Below are 26,525 nucleotides of genomic sequence, written 5' to 3' on the forward strand. Positions count from 1 at the left end.
TGCTAACAGTTCGTTGTATTCCATTGGTACTAATCAGTTTTAAGTAACTTATATTTAAAAAAAAAATTATCTATTGCATCATAATGCATAACTCTAACAAACCATACAATCGTAATAATATATCAACTTAAAAAAAATTACGTAAGGTTAAATAGTTTGCAATCAAGTATTTCTAGTTTTATAATGCTACTACAATTTAAAAGAAATGTTTTTAACAGATAATTTGTAATTTGAAGGTCTTAAAAAACATCTAAACGATGGTTGGTTACTGTTAATCGTGAATGACCCAAGGACTGACAACTATTCCTTGGAATATTCCGTCTCTTGTTTTATTTCATTATTATATATTTCCATCTTTCTTTTAATTATTTGTTAACTTCTGATCAACAAACACTAAGCATTTCCTTGACCTTTGATATTACATTAGTATTATTTTTTTTATTCTTGTTAATAAAAGTTTCAAGTATATGAGTTATTCATAAAATTACGAAAAACGTATTATAATATTTAACACATAAAGAGTGATAATTAAATACAAGTAATGAATAATTAAAAATTTTATTCATTAAAATATTTTTTCTATGTATTAACGGTAATTCATTTAGTGTTTATGGTTTATTAAAAAGTTGGTCATGAAATTAATAAAAATGTTGATAATAGTAATAAAAATAATTTGAGAAATATTATATATGTGTAATAAATAAATCTAAGTGTTTTCACGTTTAAAATTATTGACTATTTATCAAGAGGATTGAGGATGGATGTAAAAATAAAATAGTTCTTTTTTTTGAGATACGTGCATCGACTGCTGTAATCATTTAGCCCGAATGAAAATGTGTAGCGTATGAAAAATGCCATGCCTGATCGGGATTCGAACCCAGGACCTTCGAAAATAGTTCTTATTTTGGTCGCTTAAGTATTAATTTAACTGTATTATTAAAAACGCATTTAAATAAAAATTAATAATGATTAAAATTGTAAATACGGATTATTTATTTAAATAAATAAGGTAACAAAAGAAACATATAACACAGTTAATAAAAAAGAAAATAAGGTTTTTCCAGGTAAAAGTTAAATACTAATTTGAATTTATTATAATAGACAAAGTTAGAAAAAGGATTAGAATAATCTGATTTAAAAAAACTTAACTTTATAAATCACCGCCGGTTGTACATGTCAGAACATGTAACTTGTAAGTGGAAGTTAGTATTATTTAACTGTAAAATGTTCATTTATTAACTGATAAGCACTATTATTATCTTATAGCTCGAGTTTTCATGTAAATTAATAAAGTTGAAAAGCTGAAATAATAAAGATTGACAGTTTGTAATCGTTGTAAACAGTCAACCCACTTCGTTACAAATTGTAATGCTGTATGTTAGTGATTCTCAATCTGTTTAGCTCCACACCATCAAAACGTTAAAAAAAAAAATTAAATATTTCGCGATCCCCTACCCCGACCGAATGAAACCTAGTTAAGACTATTTAAAGCTGCCTTGATAGCGACGGGTATGAACATGCATGTGTGAAATGTACAAACATCAGCGATTTACAGGTACTAACTTGACATGTACCTGCTCCTTATTTGGGGTACTTCCATAATATTCGCTGTGACAGAGTCATGTTCGAACATATATATGATACGTTTGAACACGAATCGCGGGGTAAAGTGTTAGCTCAGTTATTGGAATTGAGAAATGAATAATATTTTTCCGGGATAAACAAACGCCCATTCTCAATTTATTTTACAGAATAATAAGTATATGTTGCTATTAGCTTACTTAGTTTGTATTTTTTGCATTTAAACGTCTTGAATATGAATTTATAAGGACGTAATAAAAGTATTTTATTAATGACAAAGTTCATGTTTTCATTGATATCTGTATTATTTGCCTTCAAAGCAAAAATTTGGATAAAGAAGACATTATTCACCATAGTTTTTAGATAACATGAAGATTAATTTGCTTGAGCTAAATATTCAGTTGACTGAGTATTTCCCGGAAGGTAAAAATGATTTTTCGAAGAGACTGGTATTGAATCCATTTAGTGAAAACATATTTGCTGCTGCTGCAAGTTAACCAGTTAAGATTCACGACCACTTTATCGAAATGTTTGCCGATAAAACGTTAAAACTACAATTCACATCTGAATATTTAGATACATTTTGTCTTGCGTAGAAGTGGATATGGAAATTTAGTTAGCTTAGAAAACATTAATCCTTTTCGCCACGTTTTTCTTCTGTGAAAAGGGTTTTTCGTCTATGGTTGCGCTAAAATCTAAATATAGGAATCATTTTTTATCACTTGAAAACAATTTTCTTTTGTGTGTTTCTAACAAAGATCCAAGTAAGGAGAAATTTTTAAATGAAAAATAAGCGCAACCAATCATTAATTTATTTTCTTTACATGTATATAAATGTAAATAAAATGTTTGTAATAATGAATTTTTTTTCATAAATGACTTCATTACTGTTTTACGTGTAAAGTTATATGCTAATTTCGCGACCCCCCTTTCATATCATCGCGACCCTCGAGTTGAAAGAGCTTCTATATGTAAAGGAAAAATCATACCGAGTGAGATATCATATTTTACTCATTGTTTGTCTATTTTATTTTTTTAGATGTTTCGTTGCATAATGCGAAAGTAAAAAAATCTGATGTGGATACCAAATGACGTCCTTGTACGCCTATTAAATTACATACACACTTTTTTTTTTTTAATGAAAAGTACACGAAATTTTATTTCATTAATAATTTCTGACATTTTTTCTTTTTTTTTTTGTTATTGAATTATTATTTATTGTAAAAACCTTTTTACAATTAGAGATTAATAATTATTAATAAATCAAATATTTAAGTTAAAAAAGGAGATTAAGTCGGATCGAACTGATGGGCCTTCCCCTTGTAAGATCCAAATGTTTCATTAATTGAAATTTTATTTGGCTATAATTCTGGAATCAATGAAACTAAGTACCATTTATATAGTTAAATAGCTTTCAATGAGGAATTATTACTTTCTTTTTTTCCTGTTTATCCTCCGGTAATTACCGTCTAGATTAATACTTCAGAGGATGAGCGAGGATACGTATGAGTGTAAATGAAGTATAGTCTTGTACAGTCTCAGTTCGACCATTCCTGAGATGTGTGGTTAATTGAAACCCAACCACCAAACAACACCGGTATCCACGATCTAGTATTCAAATCGGTGTAAATATATCTGACTTTACTAGGACTTGAACGCTGGAACTCTCAACTTCCAAATCAGCTGATTTGGGAAGACGCGTTCACCACTAGACCAACCCGATGGGTGAGAGCTTATTACTGCAGTTAAGAAAAAGTCCAAAACATTTGGATTTTTTAGACACTTTTGGTCCAACCGATTGCAATCAAAAGGGGAGGTACACAACTAGATGTTATAACAGTCCTAAATCCAAAATTTCAACATCCTACGGGTAATCTTTTTTGAATTATGCGAGATTCATACGTGCGTATAGACGTCACGCTGAAACTATTCAAAATGGATTCGGGGATGACCAAAATGAATGTTTCCACTGAAATCTGAAAACCGAAATTTGCGCGATCATAAATACTAAGTTTAATATATGTATATTATGTCATCCAACGGCCAAATTTAATTATTTTGACTGTAATAAAAAATGAAAGACAATTCTAGGAAGGCTGTACTCTGTGATTTGTATAAGTTAACGTATAAAAGAACATTATGGAAATTATGCGGAAATTTTCATTTAGAAACCGGTTGAAGTAATTCACATATATTATAATAAATTCGTTTACAGAACAAAAAAAGCGTTATATATTATTTAAAATTTAAACTAGACTTAAATATTATTTTGATCCATTCGTGATTTAAATTTTAGTTTTGTTTGATTTATTTGTTTTTCTTTGCTTATTTTATGCATTTAATCTAATAAGTTGCCACGGTTATAAGCTAACTGAAATTGTTTACAAAAAAAAGTTTTAATTTATGTAAACAAATGAAAATTCAATGAATTTTAACGAATTAATTATTTATGAAGAGGGATGATTATAAATTCTGCTTTTTTTAAGTTTATGTAATATTACAAAACATAATATTTTATTGTAATAAATGCTATTTCAAATGTGTCAACTAATATTTACGATATAAACTTATGTAGTCAACTATAAACTACACTCTGTATTCTACGAAGAGAATCACCGATAGAGAGTGAAAGTTCAATGACCGCGCGTGTCTGTAGTTGACGCACACTATAAGCTACCTTTTCGCGAATTGTTTCCCTCTTCCTCTTTAAATCTATCCTTTCTTGTCCTTCATCAGTTAAGATGTTACGTGTTTTATTATTAAAATTATCATAATTAATATTACCTTTTCCTATTGTTTCGATCCGTTCCGTTTTTAAATGATTTTTATCATTCGCGGTTAAGTATACAAGAAATTTATTTGTAGATGTTTCATAATTAAAAGGGTTTTTTTTTTAGATTCATCCCGTCAAGCATTAAAGGTATAAAAACTTGTATCGTGACGGATCTCTTCATGCTATAGCGTGAAGTAAAATTTTGCGCGACTCTAAAATCCAACTAATTTTCTTTTTTTAGCATGAAACTAACCGAGCTTCGTTAAGAAAAAACTATTAAGTTGGACTGGGAAAGTAATTATTACTTTTAGCGAAAATTTGTGGTTTTTTCATCATTATTCTTGCGCACACATACCTTTAATTCATTCATATCCGGAAGTTCTCGGTTCAAATTCAGTCTACCTTGACTTTTTCATACGCTGCAAAATTTACATTCCGTTTTAATCATAAAACTAAAAATCTAAATGTTACATAATTGAAAAATTCGATAATTTATTTTTGAAGGATTTCATCGTACAGTTTTTAACTTTCTTGCAATAAATGGTTACTTTTTATTGGTGGATGGAACACAGGTATAGTACACCATAATATACCGTCGCCGAGTTAGAACTTTGTCCTTTGCTATGACCGTACTTTCTTATCTTTTACATATATATATATATATATACAAACAAAAATTCTTATATATATATATATATATATATATATATAAGAATTTTTGTTTGTTTGTTTTTCCCGTATGCGTTTCTATACCATTCATCCGATTGCGATGAAACTTTGGTGAGTTGTTGTGCGCACGCCTGCGAAGGTTTCTGAATTAGTTTGGACCCACTAGGTGGCGCTGGGGTCGAGATATTTTGAAAAATTGTATTTATGGTCCGATTTGACTCATATTCAGAGTACGTGTTATTTACATGGAAAAAAATACCTCTGGAAAAAATGGACCCGCTAGATGGCGCTGGGGGTCGAGATATTTCGAAAAATTGTAGTTATGATCCGATATGGTTCATATTTAGAATATATATTAGTTACGTGAAAAGAAATATTTTGCGAAAACTATACCCGCTAGGTAGCGCCGATGTCGAGATATTTACGAAACAAACAAATGTACAAACAGACTTTCTATATTTGTAAAAGGCAATGTTCGTATGTGTCCGCTATGTACAAATCTTTATACAAAAATCTTTGTACGAAAAACCAATACTTCAAAGAAGGTGAATGATTAAGTAAATAAATATAACATAGCGCTAAAAATGTATTCTATGCATAGAATAAAAACTGTATCTTAAATTAAAAAAAATAAATAATTAAAAACAATTTGTTTATTTTTATTTACTGGAGTTCTATTTATTAATTAATAAATAAAATATACTTGTAGATACCTTAATAGAACTTTAAATACTTCCTGAAATTGACAACCTTGGTTATATATGAATTATTAATTGATACAATGCGACAGCCTTATAATTAAAAGTGTTTTAAATACTAATATATCTAGTACTACCGTAGATGATAGTACTAATGTGTGTGTTTGTGTGTTCAATATATGAATTCTTAGCTGTGCTTATTATTTTAATAACGTAAAGTATAGAATAACTGTACACGGTTAAATTTTATTTTATTATTTTTAATTTTATATATTTATACGTGTAAAAAGATTTAACACTAAGGAAAACATCGTTAGAGGCCTTGGATATTTACTATTGGCCATCCTGATATTGACGATATAACGAAATAAATGAACATCCAGCAGTTTTGGCTCACATCCAGCCAGGAAGAACAAATTTCATGGACTGTCGTTAAAGACCTGTTGTTTTTATTATAAAGATTGTACTGTAGTATTGTATACTGTTTTATCACTTTTTTTAATTAATTACATTAAAAAAATAAATAGATTACTTCTGTAAGAATTATTTTTTTTTATAAAAATAAAAAATTCCAATTAGAATCAAACAGAATAGAAGGAAAGGATTAATTTATGACTTTTTTACCTTACGGAACCACCGTAAGGTATTACTTCAGAGGATATGTATGAATGTAAATGAAGTATTAGTCATGTACAGTCTCAGGTCGACCATTCCTGAGATGTGTGGTTAATTGAAACCCAACCACCAAAGATCTAGTATTCAAATCGTAACTCTTGCCGGTCTGCAGGTATAGCTTTTATAAATTGTTGCACCATCTGTATGTAGCAGTCTCTGTGCCATGAAAGAATGTCATGAAGATTCGCCTACGTAAAATGTTTGTCCGTGCAATTGATGAGGATTTTCCGTACCCCAAATTAATTCTGTGCATTCACGTATCCATCAAGGTGGAACCATGCCACATCAGACCGAAATGAGTCATCAAATTCGTCCCCATCTCGCTTTAGATGACATGAACCATTGACAGAAAGCTACACATTTTGCAGTATCTGTTGGTAACAACTCATGAACAACACGAATTCTGTACGGGTGCATCTTTGAACACTTGCGCAATGCCGTGTGGGCATACCAACGGAGAAATCAGACTGGCTAGATAGACGTCGCACAGATTTCTTGGGATTAACAGAATATGAAGCTTGCACGTCGTTCAACTTTTCTTGTGGTTAGCCCTTTCGGTCGACCAGTTTTAGTTGCATCTGCCAGATTCCCTGTCTTTTGGAACTTGTCGTACAGCCTCTTGTTAGAGGACTTGTTTGGTGCATCCACACCATACTTTTTTGTGAAGGCATTCTGGGTCTGGGCATAACTTTCTTTTTCTGTTTTGGCACATGTAATGTATTGGGAGGCAATGAATATTCTTCTTTGCTGCATTGTGCAACCCATTATTCCTCAAATTAGCAACAAAAGGAAGAAATATTCTTCCATAAGTTTGCTTCACTTTTTGAACACTATATTAAATTGTAATATCCGTTTTTTCGATGTACATGAAACATTTGAGTTTACAATAGTACTTTTAGTAATGGTCGATCTGAGACAAAAAGATTAATTAAATCCCGATCAGACATAGTATTTTTTAATACACTACAAAATTTTCATTTTATTTACCCCCATGCACAAGCTCCAAATTCATTATCTCAAACTCATTTTAAAACACAAACTATTCGCGAGAAACATGTAATTTGATAAAAATTAGAAACGGAGTGTTGATGACCAATGTTAAAAGATTATTACAGAGGTACTCTAAAATGCAGTAATATGGTATTGTTTTAACTTAAATTTTCCAATCAATTTTCTTGATTTTCTCTCCGAATATACTTTGAATGTCAGAATTACATTAAGCAAAGCCTATCATTACCCTTAAAATAATCCAATACTAAGCAAGGATGACAAAAAAGAAATCCTCTTGTAGGAAATCCATTGTAATCTTTTGTTTAAAAAATATTTATTTTAAATAATGCATTACATTAAAATTTAAAACTTTAATATACATAAGAAAAAATAATAATTGAATACATACGGGTTGAATTCAGACTAACGTATGTTTTTTTTTTTGAAGTTATTTAAAAAGACCATCTGCCGAACTGTAATTGAGGTTTTAGACTCGTAATATTTTAAAATATAACAGTACTGTATAAGAATGGTATCATTCTTCTTGACTAAAGATTTTGCACACTATTATGAAGATTCAAAGTAGAATAGAACATATTTTGAGTGATGATTTGACCGAAATTTATAAAATTTGTACATTTTTAAAAGCTTTTTAACTATTACCTGAACTTATATTTTACGGTAATTTTTTCTCAATTTGGGTAAGAATCCTTCAGTTTATTTTGATGTACAAAATCACCGTTTATTTAATTTTGATTTTTTAATTTTATTTATACTTTTTGCTTTATTTTATTTTTCTATACGGTTGAGTTTTCGTTTAAATTCTTTAGCATTGTGTTTTCTTACATGGGTTTTTTCGACATTAGAATTAAATTTTTTTTAATTTTTTAATTTTTTTTCATTCGAATTAAATTTTTTTTAAAAATTAAACCTAGTGCAGAATTTTTTTATTACGTTCTGGTTATTTACCCATGAAAAATTAAATTATGAAAATATTTAATTACAATAATTATTGCAAGGATCATTAAGATTTATTTAGCAATTTTATTTTTATAAAAGATGTTTTAATATTAATTTTTATATATATATATATATATATATATATATATATATATAATCTTGAATAATTTTGTTATTTTAAAAATTGTATTTAAATCTTCAGGACTTCTGACAGTGAAGCGTAGACCAGTGAGAAATATTTTAACAAGAATGGAAGTGATGTCAGGTCCACTAGAACAATTACGTATATGTATGGAATTAAGGAGACGAGTAAAGGTAAATTAAGATAAGTTAATTTGTTTGTTCGTTTCTTTTTTTTTACTATTATTTTGTTGTACTTTATAAAAGCTTAAAAAGAAACAGATTACACTTAATATTCACTATTAAATTCTAAGAATTAATTGTAATAAGTGATTTGAACGGTATAAAAATATATAAAAGGCTTACGATAATCAGTGCAGTCTGCACCACTAGATAAGTAAAACAGTAAACCAGCGATGTGTGTTATTCAAATATATTTTTCATTTTTACAAAAATAAAAAGTTATTTAATGTAACACTATACAAAAGGATTAATACTATTAAAAAGATTTTTTGTATTTTATTAGTATTTTTTAATAAAAAAAAGAAGATAATCAAATTACATTTGCTTAAAATATATTTGATTTTAAATTTAAATATTATGCCTTCTTGGAAATAAGAAAAAAGAAGAAGCAAAAAAAAAATAAAAAAAAAATTATTTTTATTAATTCTAAATCTACACCTGCATAAAAGATATTTTAAAAACTACTTTTTTGACCGCAGGTGCTTTTTGCATCCGTTCAACGAACTGAATAGCCACCTGTCTTAAAAGAAAGTAAAAAAAAAACTAATGGCAAAAATACGACCTGATCAAAATAGGATATTATTATAGATTTTGATTTTATTTTCGTTGTTAGCTGAAACAATTTTAGGTATATAATTTTAAAGCCGAATATTTATTTTGTTTGTCAAGTTGTTGTTAATATAGTTTAAGTATTTCTTTTTATTTTTAAATTTATTTTTTTTTAGTTAAACCACCAGTAATTTGTCATTCTGTCTAATTTTACGAGCGATTCTATTTTTTAAATTTTATTTAAAACGATTCTTTCAGTGGCGGCTCATAGCTAAAATTAGTGGAAGTGCCGCACCAGAAAATTTTTAGCCTTTGTTTTAAAACGTGTAAAAGGAAACAAAGATGTATAAATGGTTAAAGTTTTGTTTAAAATAAAATAACCGGAAAAAAATGAATCAAATAGAATAGCTGGAAGCAGGATAATAATTTAATTCTATACTTTATCACATTAAAGAATATGGTACACGGTTTTTAAGGACAACACACGCGGAATAAAAAAAAAAAAATCTTCCACCAGCACGCCAGGGTCGGCACTGCGGGATCAATAGTGCTCTCTCTCGCAGCCTCGCGTGTAGCTTCCTATATGCGCATGCGTACAACAGCCAAACACTACGCCGTTGCAACGGGAAGCGCACAGTTCTACAAAAAGATTTTCGTATCTTTTTCATAAACTGGGAGATGGCTACTGACATTAAGCTTAAGAATTATATATTGAAAGAAAGAATTGAAGAAGAAAGGACTCGTTACCTTGAATTTTATCGATAATATCAAGTGGAAATAGGGGTTGCTGCAATTCCAAGTGTCTATACGCGAGCCGCCACTGGATTTTTTATAAAAATTAAATAATATTTAAAAAAAAAATTATTATTCTATCTATACTAATTTAACACCCTTGAAAAACTAATAAATTTTTGAAAAGTCTAAATGAGAAAGCCTAAACTTTCTCATTGAGAAAATATCGAGTACTTGGCTGTAAAAGTTACTAGTTACTTTGACAGAACATTTCTGATGTTTAAGAAATTTCAGTTATGATTATTTTTTAGCTTACTCACTGGTAAATATTTATTAATAGGAGGTTTGTTTGCATTACCGAAACCCACAGTGATTTTTATCTGCTCAAAAGCGACATAGCATGTTTTGTATTTTTTTTTTTTTTTTTAGGAATCCTACCTAATAAAAATCTCATTGACATGAGATTTCTTACCCTTAAACGAACCATTCAATTAGTAGTACTGTGAACAGTAGACCTTGATCAATTTTTTAATAAATTTAGACTCTTCAACGAGATTTAATTTATACGAAGATAGAGTTAAATATAAAACAGAAATGATAATCTTAATTGATTCTGGAAGATGTATCCATTTTTAATAATTGTATGAGAAATATGGTTAGCTCTCTTTGATGTCCAGTTGTTTTGTTTGGTTCAATTTTGTGTCCAAGAACACGAAATATCACTGAATGTTGACTGTTGAGGATGTACTTCCATTATAATCTATGTTTCTTTGTAGTTTTTAGTTTTTTTAAGGTGTATGAGAGAAAAATGTTAAAATATTTAGTAATGTACCACGAAATGCACGATGCTGTTCACTTGTAATACAATAGTTAGAGGCAAACGTTAAGATGACAGCGTAATCTAAAGCGTAGCCGCCGAAAAACAAACTGGAAATTGTGTGCACGTCAGGAATGGTGGGAAAATGACGTGTTCACTCTGCAGCAGCGGGTGACGGAAACTGTCTAAGAAAGATAGTAATGTTATTCCAAGATTTGTCGAGTCTTTTTATTTGCTTATTGTCGCATAAAACGGTAAAACATACTGGACATTAAAACATCATGTTAAAAAACTGGATTATAAAACCGTCAAAAAATTTCAACCAGGGTTGTGTAGTTAATATCATACTTTGCTTATTTTTTGAGGATGCATTCAACTTTGTTAAGGAAACCGAAGATTAGTCTGAAAAGTAGGCTCTAAAAGAGTTTAGCAATCACGGTACCAGTCTATAGAGAAGCAACTACGACTTAAAACTTTATCGGGTTTCGGAGATATTAAGGTTAGTTAAGAAATATTTATAAAAGAAATCTAAGAATGGAACTCACTTATCAGAAATTATGTAATTTATATTTGTATCTGCCTCGTTGGAAGGCAATTAGATTGCATTGTCAAACGTTTAAACTAATTTCGAACTCAGTAGCCGTGAACTTATATAAAAGACGGTTTTGTTGTAGAATCCTTTTATTTGCTTATTGTTGCATAAAAAAATAATAATAAAACGGTAGTAGCTGGATATTAAAAAAAATTCTGTTAAAAAAACTGCATTATAAGCCGTTCAGAAATTTCAGCACTATGAGCTACCAGAGATAAAATTTAAAAAAAATCTATAAAAAGTTCACGCATCAAGAATTCATGATGAATATTAAATTAGTCTACCAGAAATTGCATGAGATTTGATGAATAAAAGGAAACTTGTCATATGGTAAAATGAGTCAGAACCGCGGTTCAATTTTGTTTATATTGCAGCGGATGATATGTGTTGGATAACATCAGTTATTAATTGATCTGAATCAAAATCTGCTAGATTTAATATACTTACAGCTCTATATTTTAATTAAAATTTGTGTTTGTTTATTAAACGAAGAATGCAGTTATTATATTTAATTATATGATGAACAGTTAGAAGATTACGTATGTTTTATCTTTGGATTATTTTAGTCGAATAATCAGATAAAATTTCGTTACATAGTTTGATGAAATTATAATTTATACTGCTATGTAATGCGGAAGAGTTTGCCAGTTATAGGAAGAAGAGAAAGTATAAAAAAAAATAATAATAAATGAAAAAGAAACAGAAAGAAATCCTTTTCTAAAACTAGTTTTTTATGTATATAAAACATAATTACCTTACTAAATACTACGTGTATTAATTTTCAATTCGTTTTTTTATATTTTATATATTCCCCTTTTTTATAATTTTTCATTATGAATTTTTTTGTATCATGTAACCAGCCGTTTTCAATTAACTTTAGACTATACTGGTCATAGATGAGGAACTTTTTACATATTTTTATATTATTCTTAAAAGTAAGTTATATCGAAAGATAATTTCACTGACCATTGGTCAAGACATTTGACTCAGCACGTTCAATCTCTTTCTCTTTTTTTTTTAATTTAACTTCCTTAACCATTTTCTTCATTTAAATAACTGTCGTTCGTAACATATATATATATATTTAAATATCTATTATAATTTTAACGTATTTTAAATATACATATTGTTTATATTAATCTTATGAAATGTTAAACGCTTTCATTTTATAACATGTTATTCTGTATTATAAACAGGTGTTTTTTTTATACTGTCCAATAACAAAAAAATGAGATAAAAATTTTATAGCTTTATATTTTTTCACTAATATCTTTATTATGTTTATTTCATTTTTAATTTAAAAAAAGAAAAGGTTTTTACGATTCCTAATTTGTTTTTAAAATATTGTTATTATTATATAACATAAGTATTATTATTTTAAATTGTTGTACACTATTTATTGACTAATGAGTTATGATATAACGTTATATTGTTATTAATTTTTTTAATTTTTGACAATATTTGTAGTTTTGTTAAATTATGTCCATTAACAAATTTATAACTGATTTTCTGTATTTCGTTAAGATATTTCGTGTGTGTTTGTAATTCTTGTTTTAACGAATTATGTAACAATTAGAAACCTGTTAAAAATAGTTTGATATATATTTTTTCTTCAAATTTTTATTTAAAATCTGTTACATTTTTGTAGATAATCTTAAGTAAATTGTATTACATGTATTCACAATAAAAAGGAATCAATATTGAAATTCCTCAAGAATTACATACTAGTTCTATATAGAACTTCTGAGGGTAGAACGTACATAAAGGAGTTTGAAGAACTGTACTAATAGTTGTGTACTAGAAAACAATAACAAGAATCATAAAGACAGAAGATTGATAGAACACTTAGAAAAGAAAAAAGTATAAAGGGAATGGATTGATTAATGCACAACATTAGCGGATTTAATCACAGTATAGAGTTACTAAGGTTCAGCAGGTGTAGCCGTTAAGTCTTCGAACATCTTCATCCTTGTCTAGGCGGTTTACGACTTAGTGTTTATAATCATATGACCGAAGTTCATATTTCAAACTGAAAACGTTGTATTTCTTCCTTGACTTACCGTAGACCTAAATGTTCGTGGATTTTATTATTTGTAGCAAACCACTGCGCCGCACTATGCACCTCGTTAGTTTGTTCTGAAACCGCTGTATGATTTCAATATTTGACGCCATTTGTACAAATTGGTTTAATAATTGCCGAGTATAAAAGTAGCTTATTAGACGATAACTAAGATCTATGCCCAGCAACCACTAAATTTCCTTAAACTTCATGTTAAATTGTTTTCTCTTATCCCTCACATGAATATTCAACGTCAAATGACGAACCAGGTGAAGATCCAGGTACTTTTTGTATAGGAGATTAAATTACCGTCAGTGTGGACCCGTGGGCAGTCTCTTCTCTTCATTGCGTTGTTACATGGTTCGACTTAGCTTGATTAACCTTTACATTTCAGTTTGATGTATGGAGAAGAAGTTTGTTTTTTTTTTTAATTATATTTGGGACAGTTTAAAATCAGATGAATATTAATACGAAGGAAAATGCATAATGCTATTTATGTATGAATTTATACTATTTGTAAATGGTAACTCCCATTACTGAAAATAAATAACATTAATATAAATGTTCAAGGTCAACCTTCCTACTGTAAAAAACTTTCTTTACCGTATTTTCCTATTTATTCTCTTGTAGAAAATATAAACTCAAAACTATATTATTCTTGTTACAAAAGTAAAATAAAAAAAAGAAAAATCATTTGTAAATAATAAAAGAAAATGATTATTACAAACAATGTTTATTTTATTATAATTATTTATTACTTTTCTGGATATATATTTTTTATCTTTCCAGAAGATAAAATATGTTTTTCGAATCAAATTTTGCATTTCGGTGTTTTTGTAGATTTTGACATTTCATAACCCTTCTAAAAAAAAAGTTCCGGACGGGTTATATTTATAAGCATGTTCTTTTCTTGATATTACAGATCTGTTTTGATCGAATCGGATGAAATTAGGTTTCTTTTATTTCTGTATATGGGGAATTGATGCCGTTTAAATTTTAATTTCAATCGGTGTAGGGCGTAAGGATATACGGACCTTATGAGATCCGTGTCCCAGAAGTTTACTCAGAGTAGATAAATATTTCCACATAATTTAATATTTAGGTAGTTGTAATTATTTCTGGTTATTCAAATCTTCATCAAGGAATACAAGTAAAAACGCCCTTTTTTAATTTTTTTTTCTCGTTTCAGAGCTCTAAAAGGTCAAATTGTTGTACTAATTATATGATTCCATTAGATTTATATCTCACTTTGGTTACGTACTTGGGAAATTTTATTCTGCGATGGGGGATAATTAGCCAAATCTTTCCTTCGGGTAGTGTTTTCCTTGATATTTTTAGACCGAGATAAGCCATTTTTATTAAATGTTTGTACGATGAACTACAAATATAGATTAATTGATGCTATTTAAATTTGGTAACATTTGGTCAAGGAGGTTGAGTATACGACATCATTGGTGCCGTATTTGAAAATATTCTTCGCTTAACATACTTCAACGTTTCACTTAATTTTCCTCCAAGTTGTATGTGGTGGTGAGCGAACCGTTCGAGTTGCATAAATTTTCCGGCTTCGACGGAAAATTACATAAAATAAAAAATTTAGGTGAAACATCTGAAAATCAAACATTGTTCAACAATACGTCTTGGTTCACAGCCCATTCAGCGAATACCATTCTTGATGTTTGTTGTCAACAGTTAATTTAGACAACAGTTATTTTGTACGGATACAAAAGCAAATCGTTTTTAAAATTCGCTGCACACATCGGCTAGAAATCTCAAGTTGTGCTGGTGCTTTTCTTGTTGATTTGCCCGGGCTGCTCAATAACGCTGCTCTGACAGCTTCGTCATTCGACATTCTGTGGAGGACGAACATCGGCAGGCCGTTCTCGCCTATTCTCAAAGACTGAACCATCACTATTAAATTTTTTGTAGTCTACGTATTGTTTTGAAATGAGGGCGACCACCGAGTTTGAAAATGTGCATGAAACCGTCTTTGTGTAAGCACCGCACTTTTCTTTTCATTAAAAAACACAGTTTTTACGCGCTGTTCAACAGTCGGTCTTCCTTTGTCAGCCATCTTGGAACGATACACAAATAGCGCACTCGGGAAGAGAAGAAACTAATATTCATGAACTGCTGTCACTTCTTCCAATATAAAACACATTAATTGCAACAAATAAATGTTGGATCATTCGTTGCTAAAATAACATTTTAAATAATATTTTATCGTTGATAAAATAATCATTTTATAGAGGAATCCATGATCTGTAGGGATTGACAAATATATAGATGCAAAGTATGTTTGCTTTTACATTTCAGTAAGCAATAAATATTATTATTTATTGACCACCAGTACTATGGTTATGGTAATAATTGTTTTAAGTCTATTTTTGTTTCTATATTCACGTCAAGTTAAAACTTGACGAGAATTTTTTTTTTGTTCGCTTGGTATGTTACTTTGATGGTGTTTGTTACTAATTATATTACAGAGTGTTGTTTATTTCTTATTACGGCAATTTTTAATATTTTGATTAATTACAATTTAGTTTCAAATTAATACTTAAATAAGTACATAAAATAAAAATAAAAATTTAGTATTCTTTGTATATTGCCTCTAAAATTTAATTGATGTCTGTCGTGCAAATGATCGGTTTAAAGATTTGGTCTACGTCAAAGCTATCAGCTGCTATACAAGCAGCTGAATCTTAACAAAGAAGATTATAAAAAAAATTATATTAATTATTATTAATACATCATTATTACTATTCTTTTTTTTAACAACAGATTATTACAAGAAGAGCTCATCAAATTAGAGGATTTTGTGAGGGTTTCGTTGAAGCTTTTGACAAACATTGGAATTTAGCAGTATCTGATGTTCGGGAAGTTTGGAGTAGAAAAAAGAGTAACAGATGTAATACTTCAGAATATGGTATAGTAGGAAAAAAATTTTTTTCAAATATTTTATTACAAAGAAAAGTTTCTTTCTTCTTATAGTTATTAATTTATTTTTAATTTAATCATTTAAAATTTTACTAATTAATAATTTTATAAAAATTTTTTAATTTACATTATAAAATTATAATATATCATTTTAATTTTTAATAACAAATATAAAAAAAAAACTGGCAAAGTTAGTTGCATTTCTTTCCGCCTTTAATAAAAATTAAGAGTTAGACACAAAAAAACAGGATATAAATTTTTTAGAATTTGGAAATAAATTTTAAGAAACGTTTTTAAATCTAACACCCCGTTCAGCTAAAATAAGAAAAAGAAGATTTTCAAAAAATCTTTCTACATATTAGATAAGGGATATTTAATTTCAATTTTTTTAGACTTTTCTTGATAATTTTATATATGAAGTATAAGCTTTCAAAATGTTTTTACAAATATTTAAACCGAAAGGAATAAAGCAAATGAATTTAAGTTTCAAGAGGGGGGGGGGGGGGTTTGAATTTTTTGGGTTATTTATATACGCATTGTAGATCACAAATTTTTTTTAATAAAGTTTCCTCTAAAATGCATCTGAATAAAATCAAACTTAGTTGTTTCACCTCTTAACGAAAAAATTAATATGATCAATACTCCAAATGTAAATATATTTGAACCAAATTTGAAGAATCTTTTAATTTCCCGGCGAATATGGCTAGAATTAAAAGTGAAACTATGGTCATTATGTCAAAAATAGGGGTCGGGTTTTTTGTTGCAAATTTTTACGTTTTAGGATTCAACTACTTCATGTAGACCAAAAGTGCATACGTTTGACTCACTGTTTTTGGTTTTATATTTAAGTATTGACCGAACCGATCGGTCAGGTATGGCATTTTTAATGCGCTACAAAAATTAAATTTCATTTTCCTACTCACAAGCTTCGAGTTTTTGTAGTTAATTTCATCAAGCAAAAAAATTCTCAGCATCAAACACTTTTAAAAATATTAAACTTTTTTCTTTTAATTTATTTTTCTAGCAAAAATTTCCTAAATATCATATTCAATGAAATCTAACTTCTTCAAATATTTGGTCCTGGATTCGAACCCCTGTAATAGATTGTTATTTAATTTATTACATTAATATTTTATATTAAAAATTATGTAAAAGGTATTTCATGTATGAAATCATATTAATATATAAAATATTAATCATTAATAAATATCCAGTATAATGTTACATAGTACATAAATTTAGTGGTATTCATAGATTATCAAGCTATAATTTATGTTGGGGTAGTGAAAACAATTATATTATTATTTTATAAATTATTTATAGATGTACTAGCAGACCCGGCAATGTTTCGCTGTTGCTATATATATATAGAGAGAGAGAGAGAGAGAGATTGAGAGAGAGAGTAAATGAACACAATTGAAAGTTTGATAAAACATTAAAAAACTGAACATTACGGAACTTCACAAAATTTAAACTTTCACCTTTTCCCTTTTTTCCTATTTCCTTTTTCTCCTTTTCCGTATTTCCCTTTTTTCCTTTCTCCCTTTTTTCCTTTTTCCCTTATCCTCTTTTCCCTTTTTCTTATTTCCTTTCTTTTCCTTTTTCACTATATCCCTTTTACCCATTTCAGAGAAGAAAGAAAAGAAGGTAAATAGATAAAAATGCTATTTCCCTTTTCCCTATTTACCTTTTTGCCTTTTCCCCTTTTCCAATATTCCCTTTGTTCTTTTCCCCCTTTCCCCCCTTTTTTCTCTATTATCCTTTTTACCTTTTTCTTATTTTCTTTCTTTTCTTTGTTTCCTATATCCCTTTTCCCCCTTTCAGAGAAAAAAGAAAAGAAGGTAAATAGGTAAAAAGGTATTCCCTTTCCCCTTTTACCTTTTTGCCTTTTCCCCTTTTCCAATATTTTCCTTTTTCTCTATTATCCTTTTTCCCTTTTCCCTATTTCCCTTTTTTTATTTCCCCCTATTTTCCTTTTCCCTCTTTCCCATATTTCCCTTTTTTAATCTTCCCTTTTCCCCTTTTTCCTCTTTCTTTTTCCCTTTTTCACGCCTATAAATAGATCCAGTAGTGTTTTAGCGGACGCACAATCGAACATTGCCTTCATATATAGAAGAAGAAAGTCTGTTTGAATATTTCTTCGTTTCACAAATATCTTTACACCGGCGCCACCTAGCTGATATAGTTTTTGCACAATTTTTTCTTTTCACGTAACTAATCTGATTATGAGCCAAATCGGTCCATAAATATAATTTTTCGAAACATCTCAACCCCGGCGCCATCTAGTGGGTCCATTTTTTGCAAAAATATTTCTTTCCCGTAACTAATATATATTCTGAATATAAGCCAAATCGGACCACAAATACAATTTTTCGAAATATATCGACCCCAGTGCCACCTAGCGGGTCCAAACTAATTCAGAAACCTTCGCGGTGTGCGCACAACAACTCACCAAAGTTTCACCGCAATCAGATGAATGGAATAGGAACGCATACGGGACAGACAAACAAACATTCATTTTTATATATACCCCCATATAAGATAATATTAACAGTTTTAAATAAATCTGTATGTGAATTTCTTCTTTGAAAAAAATAAGAAATTGAAATATCTAGTTTGTACTCATATAATATATAGTTAAAGAAATAGTAGCAAGCCAAACCAGTGGTTTTTTATTTTAATTTTTTTATCTTTATGAAAATTAAATTTGAAATTTTTTATCATGTTTTTTCGTCCGGTAATGAAAAAAAAATTGATAAACCAATATTTACTGTAGTTAGTAATAATTATTATTTTTACTTACATGAATTCCATTAGATTAAATATTTGATAATGGATTTGTCAGCTTACCTGAAAAAAAAAAATTAAAATCAATAAATACTAATATTACATAATTAGTAATTTTAAAATTAAATATAATAGAAAATCGATTATCAAATTTTTCAGTTAACTTGTTCATTTCAAAGTTCATTTTATTTATAGCATAAATTTTACTTCATATTTATTCCGTATTTAAATACGGAATCATGATTTCCGTATTTTTAGTTCGTTAAACGTAAGAACACGAAAATTAAAATTAAACTTTTAAAGTAAAACGACTTGACAGTTTATTATTAAGAACGCTTATGAACAAAGAATATAATTTTAAACTTGTGTATATTCGTGTTGACTGTATCAGTAATGTTTTCCTAAACACTTTTAAAATTAATTATTATATATATAAATAATATTTCATATTACTTTTTAATATGAATATTATCCGTTTTAAATTTTATCCCCGATCTCCGTAGTGGAATGGTGTTGCAGTTTCTATCGTTTATCTGGAGGCTTTGAGTTCGAATCCCGTTCAGACATGGTTTTTTCACACACTATAGTAAGAGGTAATTATCATCAACTGTTACTCGGCGTCAGTCAATAAACTGCACATGCAGAGGGGTTAATTTTTGCCGAGATTTCTGTCCAAGTTATAGATACTTAATATATACCGGGTGATTCAAAAAGGACTAGCACATAAAAATCTATTTAAATAACTTACAGATTCGGTTGCGATCTCATTTTATAGCAAAACATATCAAGTTTTGACTCACGTTGTTCCTTAGTACCGAATTTGGCCACCAGCGCTGTCACCAGTGCTGCTAAAAATTGATACATTTACTGGTGTGGAACGGGCTAGCTGTGTGTTTTGGTTTTCACATATAGGATAGCGAAAACCGTTATGAAACTTTGCAGCACATTCGTGATAGCCATAAGGTCAATGCCTTTTGTGTCCTACGCAAACAAAGATTGTACGGCTCGTTCTTCATACAGGAGGCAATCGTAAATGATATGTTTATCTGGACATGCTTCAAAATTTTTGATTCCTCAGGTAGACGATGATGACCAAGATGGATGCCATTACTATCGAGACGGGGCATTACCTCACTAGAAGTCCAAGATTTACTTGGTACTCGATTCCCAGGTCGGAATCAGTCGTGAAGGTCCAATTGCACGGCCGCCTCGCTCCTCATATTTGATCCCGCTAGATTTTTTCTTGTGGGGTTTCATTAAAGATCGGGTTTACGTGTACTACCTTTGCCTGCTGATCTTATTGAACTAAGACTTCGAATTAACGCTTCAGCTGCAGAGATAACACCCGACTTGCTGGCTACAGTTTGGAATGAAATCGACTTCAGGTAGGATGTATATTGAATTACATATGGAAGCTTGTATGACAAACTTGATGTATTTTTCTATGAAAAAATACTTCAACCGAATCTGTAAGTTATTTCAATCGATTTTTATACGTTTTAAAATTTTCGAAGTCCTTTTTGAATCATCCGGAATAGATTTTAGATATTAAATTGTTAAAAAAAAAAATTATTAAAGCCAATTTTGTTAAAATAAGAAGGTACATATGTATATTGTACAATCTTTCTAAGAGAAAAAATTAATTTTTTTTTTAATGAAATTTTATAATTAATGAGTTAATCCAGTCCATTTTACTGACATATTATTATTATAATCTTCTGTATCAATATTAAAGCTATTTTATTAATAATTTATTAAGCGATGATAGTATTATCCAAATATAACGACTACACTAACTGCATTTTGTTTTGTGAGGATGAGAAGATTTAGCGGGAATCAATATTATAGGGTCATATCAACCACCATACTCGTTCCACACACCTTACTGAAAACATAGAATACAGTTCAAATCGCTACCGATAAAATTTTACTATAATGTAAGAAAGGGTGACTTTTTTTCTCTTAAAGAATATATAAGCTGAATGTTTTAGTAAAGATGATAATTGGGAAATAGAAAACAGATTTTTTGCGATCTGAAATTTCAGAACGAGTCTGTTCTAATAGAGTACAGAATAAATTTATAAATTATTAAGTTCGGGATAGAATGATAGTTTACTTTTTACTCAATATCATTCTACATACTGTAATTATATTTAAGATTGTAAATACAACAATATACATATTACAGTGAGTGTGTGCGCGGGCGCCCACATACATACACACAGTATAAGTTTAAAGATTCTTTTAAAATTTATTTTAACAGATTATAAAGGACGAAATAAAATGTTGGTATGTTTTATATACGTGAACAGTACGCACATAGAGAAGCGTGCGCGTGCGCGTGCGCGCGCGCACACACACACACACAAAATCAGTTTAAAGATTTTTTGAAAATTTATTTTAACTGATTATAAAGGACGAAATAAGATTTTGATATATTTTATATACGTAAATAATAAATTCGTGTGAATATATATAATTTATACCAACTTTTACGTATAATGTATAACGTAGTTTGTTAGACCTTGATAGGAAGGCCTTAAAATTATATAAAACTAACAAGCGAGCGAACAGCATACGCAAGCTCAAAGCATGATGTTAGTCTTTATAATTTATTGTTTTTAATTTGATTTACTGTTCTTAAGAAGAGCAGCAAAGAAGTAAAAAAAGAAAGCAAATACGATGCGATATTTTAATTTCTTTGTCTTTGAACAATATTAGTTTCCGTTTTTTAACTCTGGAATGTGAAACGAAATGTTTTTAAATTTATTTATAAATATACTGCAATGTTACACATATACATTAATATGCAATTTATTTAAGAATACATTTATCTTATTTTATTGTTAAATATAACTTTTATTTGATTTACTATTGAAGAAGATAAACACTAAGAATATTTTCACGCGTGAATTAATGTAATAATATATTTCGTAAAATTTAAATATATTTTTAAAATTCTTAATAATTACATAATTTACTGAAAAATTATTGTCACACGATATTTGCTTAAATATACCTGCAGTTTGGTTGGTCAATTTTATAAAAAAATACTACAGTTAGATATGCGAGAGTTGTCCCACGACAGATACATATTTGCTTTAGTACATCCGATGTTTGAATTGGTAAACAATCATGTCAAATCTTCGCTTCGATGTTTAAATCGGCAAATGACCGAGCATAGTTTAAAATATATTGTATATTTTATTCGTTCTTATGAATTATAAGGAAATGAATTTCATTGAAACAAATGTGTTATTACGATTTAATTTTTATTATTTAGCGTTATGATTTTTATTTATTTTTACCATCAGTTCATTGTTTATATGAAATTCTTCTCATTCTCTACGTTATTCTTCTTCTTTTTTTTTTTAATTTTTTGTATTAACGTTTAAAAGACACTTTTTCCAATTTATTTAAGGAAGTTAAAAAGTTAATTTCGCATAGGTTGTCGAAGATCTTTTTAAATACCACTCTGAGTAAAAAAAACACCGATAAACAGGTTCAAAAGAATAAAAGAATTTTTGAGTTTAATAAACTATTTAATTGTTTTTTTTTGTCAAATATTAAATTAAATCTAAATACTTTTCGGGTAAATATGTCTGAAAAGTTGGACTTATTCATTTTGAATTGAAAATAATTTTTTTTCTTTTTTTATGAAGATATATTTAAAGTATTCACTTTCTTTTACTAAAAGTAACTTCACACGAATATGTACCCGAATATTCCAGAATCAAATTTAAAACATCCAAAAAAATATATAAAGTACTTTTAAGTAAAAAATTCCTGGTTCAAATGAATTGAATTGAATTAAGTAAGCTCAACCGATCTAATTTTATAAGCACATTTAATAGGTTGATGCAGGATAAATAAGGGATTGAGGAAACATAGTGTACAAAAAAAAGACAGTATCCAACTAAATTGTACTGAGGAAAAAAGCAATAACCAGCAGCATCGTGGGAGACTCCGTTCGTGACATGTAGTGACATAAAGAACGGGAACACTTTAAGGTTTTTAAGACATAGATAAAGATTTCTTGTAAAGAAATCATTTAGATTTCTCTTAAAAGAAAATGCATTTCCTCATCACGTACTAGAAAACTGTATAACGTTCTGAACCGCGGTCATTGTATGCGATCAATTCTTATGCGTTTAAATCACAGTGATGTAGGTTTTCATTTTATTTTACAATAATTATGGGATAAACACAGAAAGAAAATGCGATTCAAAATAATCACATCGAGGGAGCTCTTTACTTGCGTAGACAAGGTCGGTCAACGACCCGGGAAGTGCAACGGCATCGGGGAAAGTGCACTTGGTTCCAGTTGCAGTGCGATGCAATTGTTGCATCATTGCACCGCTGTTACTGTTGCTGCTGCCGCCGTTGTCGTTGTTTCTACCGTATGCCACCGCTGTTGTTCAACGCCTTTTCTACCTGGTCTACACATCCTTCGCGTTTGCTTTCCCCTCAAGGCCTTCCTGTATATCTCGCATCGCTTCCTCTTTGACCACGCAACGCATTTAATCCATTCACCAGTAAAACATAATTCCATTTTATTAAAACATCAAATAAAAATATAAATATATTAGAAAATGTGAAATAATCTGATAAATTATTATTTATTACGTAATTAATGTATTTATCATAAGCTGATTTTTATTTATTTATTTATTTTTTTTTTTGCCTGAAACCAAACAAACAAAAGTGAAGTATGTATTTAATGATATTATACACTAATTTCTATTTTAATGTAATACATTCACGTTATTTATGCATGTGAAAGTAACTGATTGTACCCGTATCTCTTGATATAACACTTCTGTAACCCTGTCCAGGCTAAATAAAATGTATGTTAAGTCCGAATAAAATTTAACCTGATTACAGTTTAAAATTGTTTACCGATAAGAAAATGAAAAGTGTATATGGAAAATGAGATGTATTTATTTTTTTGTTCACAGTAATTTTTACACGACTTCCTAAAAAGGAGTTTAATGTATTTAGGGTGTTTATGTATTTGTTTGTTCCGCCGTAGCGACTTTTTGGCGACACCAATTTAGATGTATGACCCCGTGTTGGAATCTTTATGTTACCGGGAATGTCAGAGTCTATATATATGTATATGCAGGTGATTTAAAATTAAAGGGGAAATAATCTGGAGATTGATTCTAGAGCTTGAAATAAGGATAACGTTCATACAAACATTTGTCCGAAAACGTTTTGTTATCGATTTACGGCTAGCGAAAGATTTTGCGCGGATTTTAGTTAACCGCAGTATATTAGGGGTAAACTTGTTGGTTTCTTACGTTTATTGACCTGAAAAATCGAATAAAACAGATCCCAGAACTGTACTTCCTGTAGTTTTTATGATATCAAACATAAAACGGAATAATTCGGTGAAGAAAAACACTATTTTAGGTTTGAAGTACAATAAATCTGTTAAATGACTAGAAAATGGTGAATTTTATTAACATAACATGTAGAAAATTTTATTCAGAGAAAATTGATTTAATAAAGTCTATGAAAACAAAAAAAAAAGATAACATAAACTTTTATTAATAACAAACAACAAAATAAATCTTATGAATTTGTAAAAATTAAAAACAGTTCTTTTTAATACAATAAATTTAGACGTTTGAAAAATTAAAATATCTTAATTTACTTTAAAAAAATACTCACTGTGGTTTATACTTACTGTGGTTTATAATTTATTACAAGACTGCCCACGAAAGGGTGTATTGTATTTAGGGTGTATGTATGTTTGTTCCACTATCGCAGATCAACGGCCGAACCTATTTAGATGTATGACCCCGCGTTGGAATCCTTACGTTACCGGGAGTGTAGTGTGATACGCTATATAAATATATTTAAAAAGTTATAATAAATGAAAATACTATATATAAAATTGTCACCCGCACGCACTTTAATTATCCTATATTAAAGAACAATGTTTTTTTTAGCAGTAGTGTTTTTTTACATTTTTAATATTTATTTAATTTAATGGAGAATTAAATAGTTTAATGTTACTTTATAGAATCGGCTACTGCGCCAGAAATTTTATACACTAAGCATATATTTATACAAAATATTTTCATGTTTTTTTTCAACTCCTTTTGAATATGTTTTTAATCTTATATTATTTTTATTGTAGTTAAGAACATTTGCCTCTTACAGTTACCATAAGCTGGTAAATACCATTTTACTTCGATAAATTACTACATAAAACAATTACTACATCAATAAAAAAAATTAAAATTAAAAGCATATCTTGACAAATTTTTTACCTAATTTTCTGAAATTAAGCGAATTATAACTTTCAAGCAGTTGAAATTAGACTTTTATGTCAACCGTGACTCAAACCTAAAAGGGAAGTATAATGAAAATTATAGCGTTTTAAAAATATCATGCCTGATCGAGATTGGAACCCAGAACTTTCGGTTTAAAAAACCAGTAATGCCATAAAGTTAAACATTTTTTAAAATAATACAATAATAAAACATTAAATAATTAAAATTATTTATGTTTTTTACTTAATATTTTAAGAAATTAATTATTGTAATGAGTAATGGGCATTGTAATTAATATAATAAATATCCATATATATTTGTAACTAATGTCAGTAGAAGGTCCATCAGTGTTCTAATACAAGGATTTTAAGTAATTCAAGATCAAAACCTTGTATATTTTTCCTTTCGCCAAAGTGTAACCTTTACTGCCAAATGGACATATTCAAGGTAGGTACCTACCTTCAACATTTCTAATACAACACTTTATATTATAGTAGATTCATTAAGACCTTCAGAAATTTAATAGTTTTATTTACAAGGAGAGAATTTCATGTATTTTCCTTGATAAAATTCTATTTAGTTTTGGCTTACTTAATATCCAATGAATCACGCTTTTGTTTTTTTTTTTTAATTTATAATATTCCCAGCTTTTAATAGTTACATAATTAATGCATTATATTTCTATACCGTCTTAGAAAGCTGAATATAAAAAAAATTGTACAAGTAGGTAAGTTTAACAAATATAGAAAAAACTTATGTTGTTTTTATTTTCTGTAGTAAACAAGTGATTTTAAAATAATTATTAGCCTACTTTTATTCATGTTAATCTTCTTTCTTTAATTATACTTAAAAAAAAACAACAATTCATGTAAATAATAATTATTAACTTTTTTATATTAAAATGTAATATAAAATAAACATATTTCTGGTAATGCAAAATTAAGAAAGTTTCTTTAGAGTTAAAAGCCGAAAAGTTACTTTAAATTATGGAATTGTAGCATTTTATATTGGTAACACTGCCTCTTATGTACTTTACGATAACTTTTAATGTTATAAAAA

At 28.7% G+C, this 26,525-nt stretch overlaps 2 protein-coding genes across 2 annotated transcripts in view; one reads left to right on the plus strand and one right to left on the minus strand.

The window, feature by feature from the left end:
- Nucleotides 1-26,525, minus strand: part of LOC142328146 (uncharacterized) — a 646,852-nt gene that overhangs the window by 504,979 nt on the left and 115,348 nt on the right. The gene's annotated exons all lie outside the window — the stretch shown is intronic.
- Lsm11 (U6 snRNA-associated Sm-like protein LSm11) overlaps nt 1-26,525 on the plus strand; it is a 77,396-nt gene that overhangs the window by 29,663 nt on the left and 21,208 nt on the right. Inside the window, exons 3-4 of the mRNA XM_075370679.1 lie at nt 8,549-8,661; nt 16,240-16,384. Coding sequence (XP_075226794.1) covers nt 8,549-8,661; nt 16,240-16,384 — 258 coding nt within the window. The remainder of the gene's footprint in view (nt 1-8,548; nt 8,662-16,239; nt 16,385-26,525) is intronic.

Source organism: Lycorma delicatula, chromosome 7, assembly GCF_047948215.1.
Source record: "Lycorma delicatula isolate Av1 chromosome 7, ASM4794821v1, whole genome shotgun sequence".
Taxonomy (NCBI): Eukaryota; Metazoa; Arthropoda; class Insecta; order Hemiptera; family Fulgoridae; genus Lycorma; species Lycorma delicatula.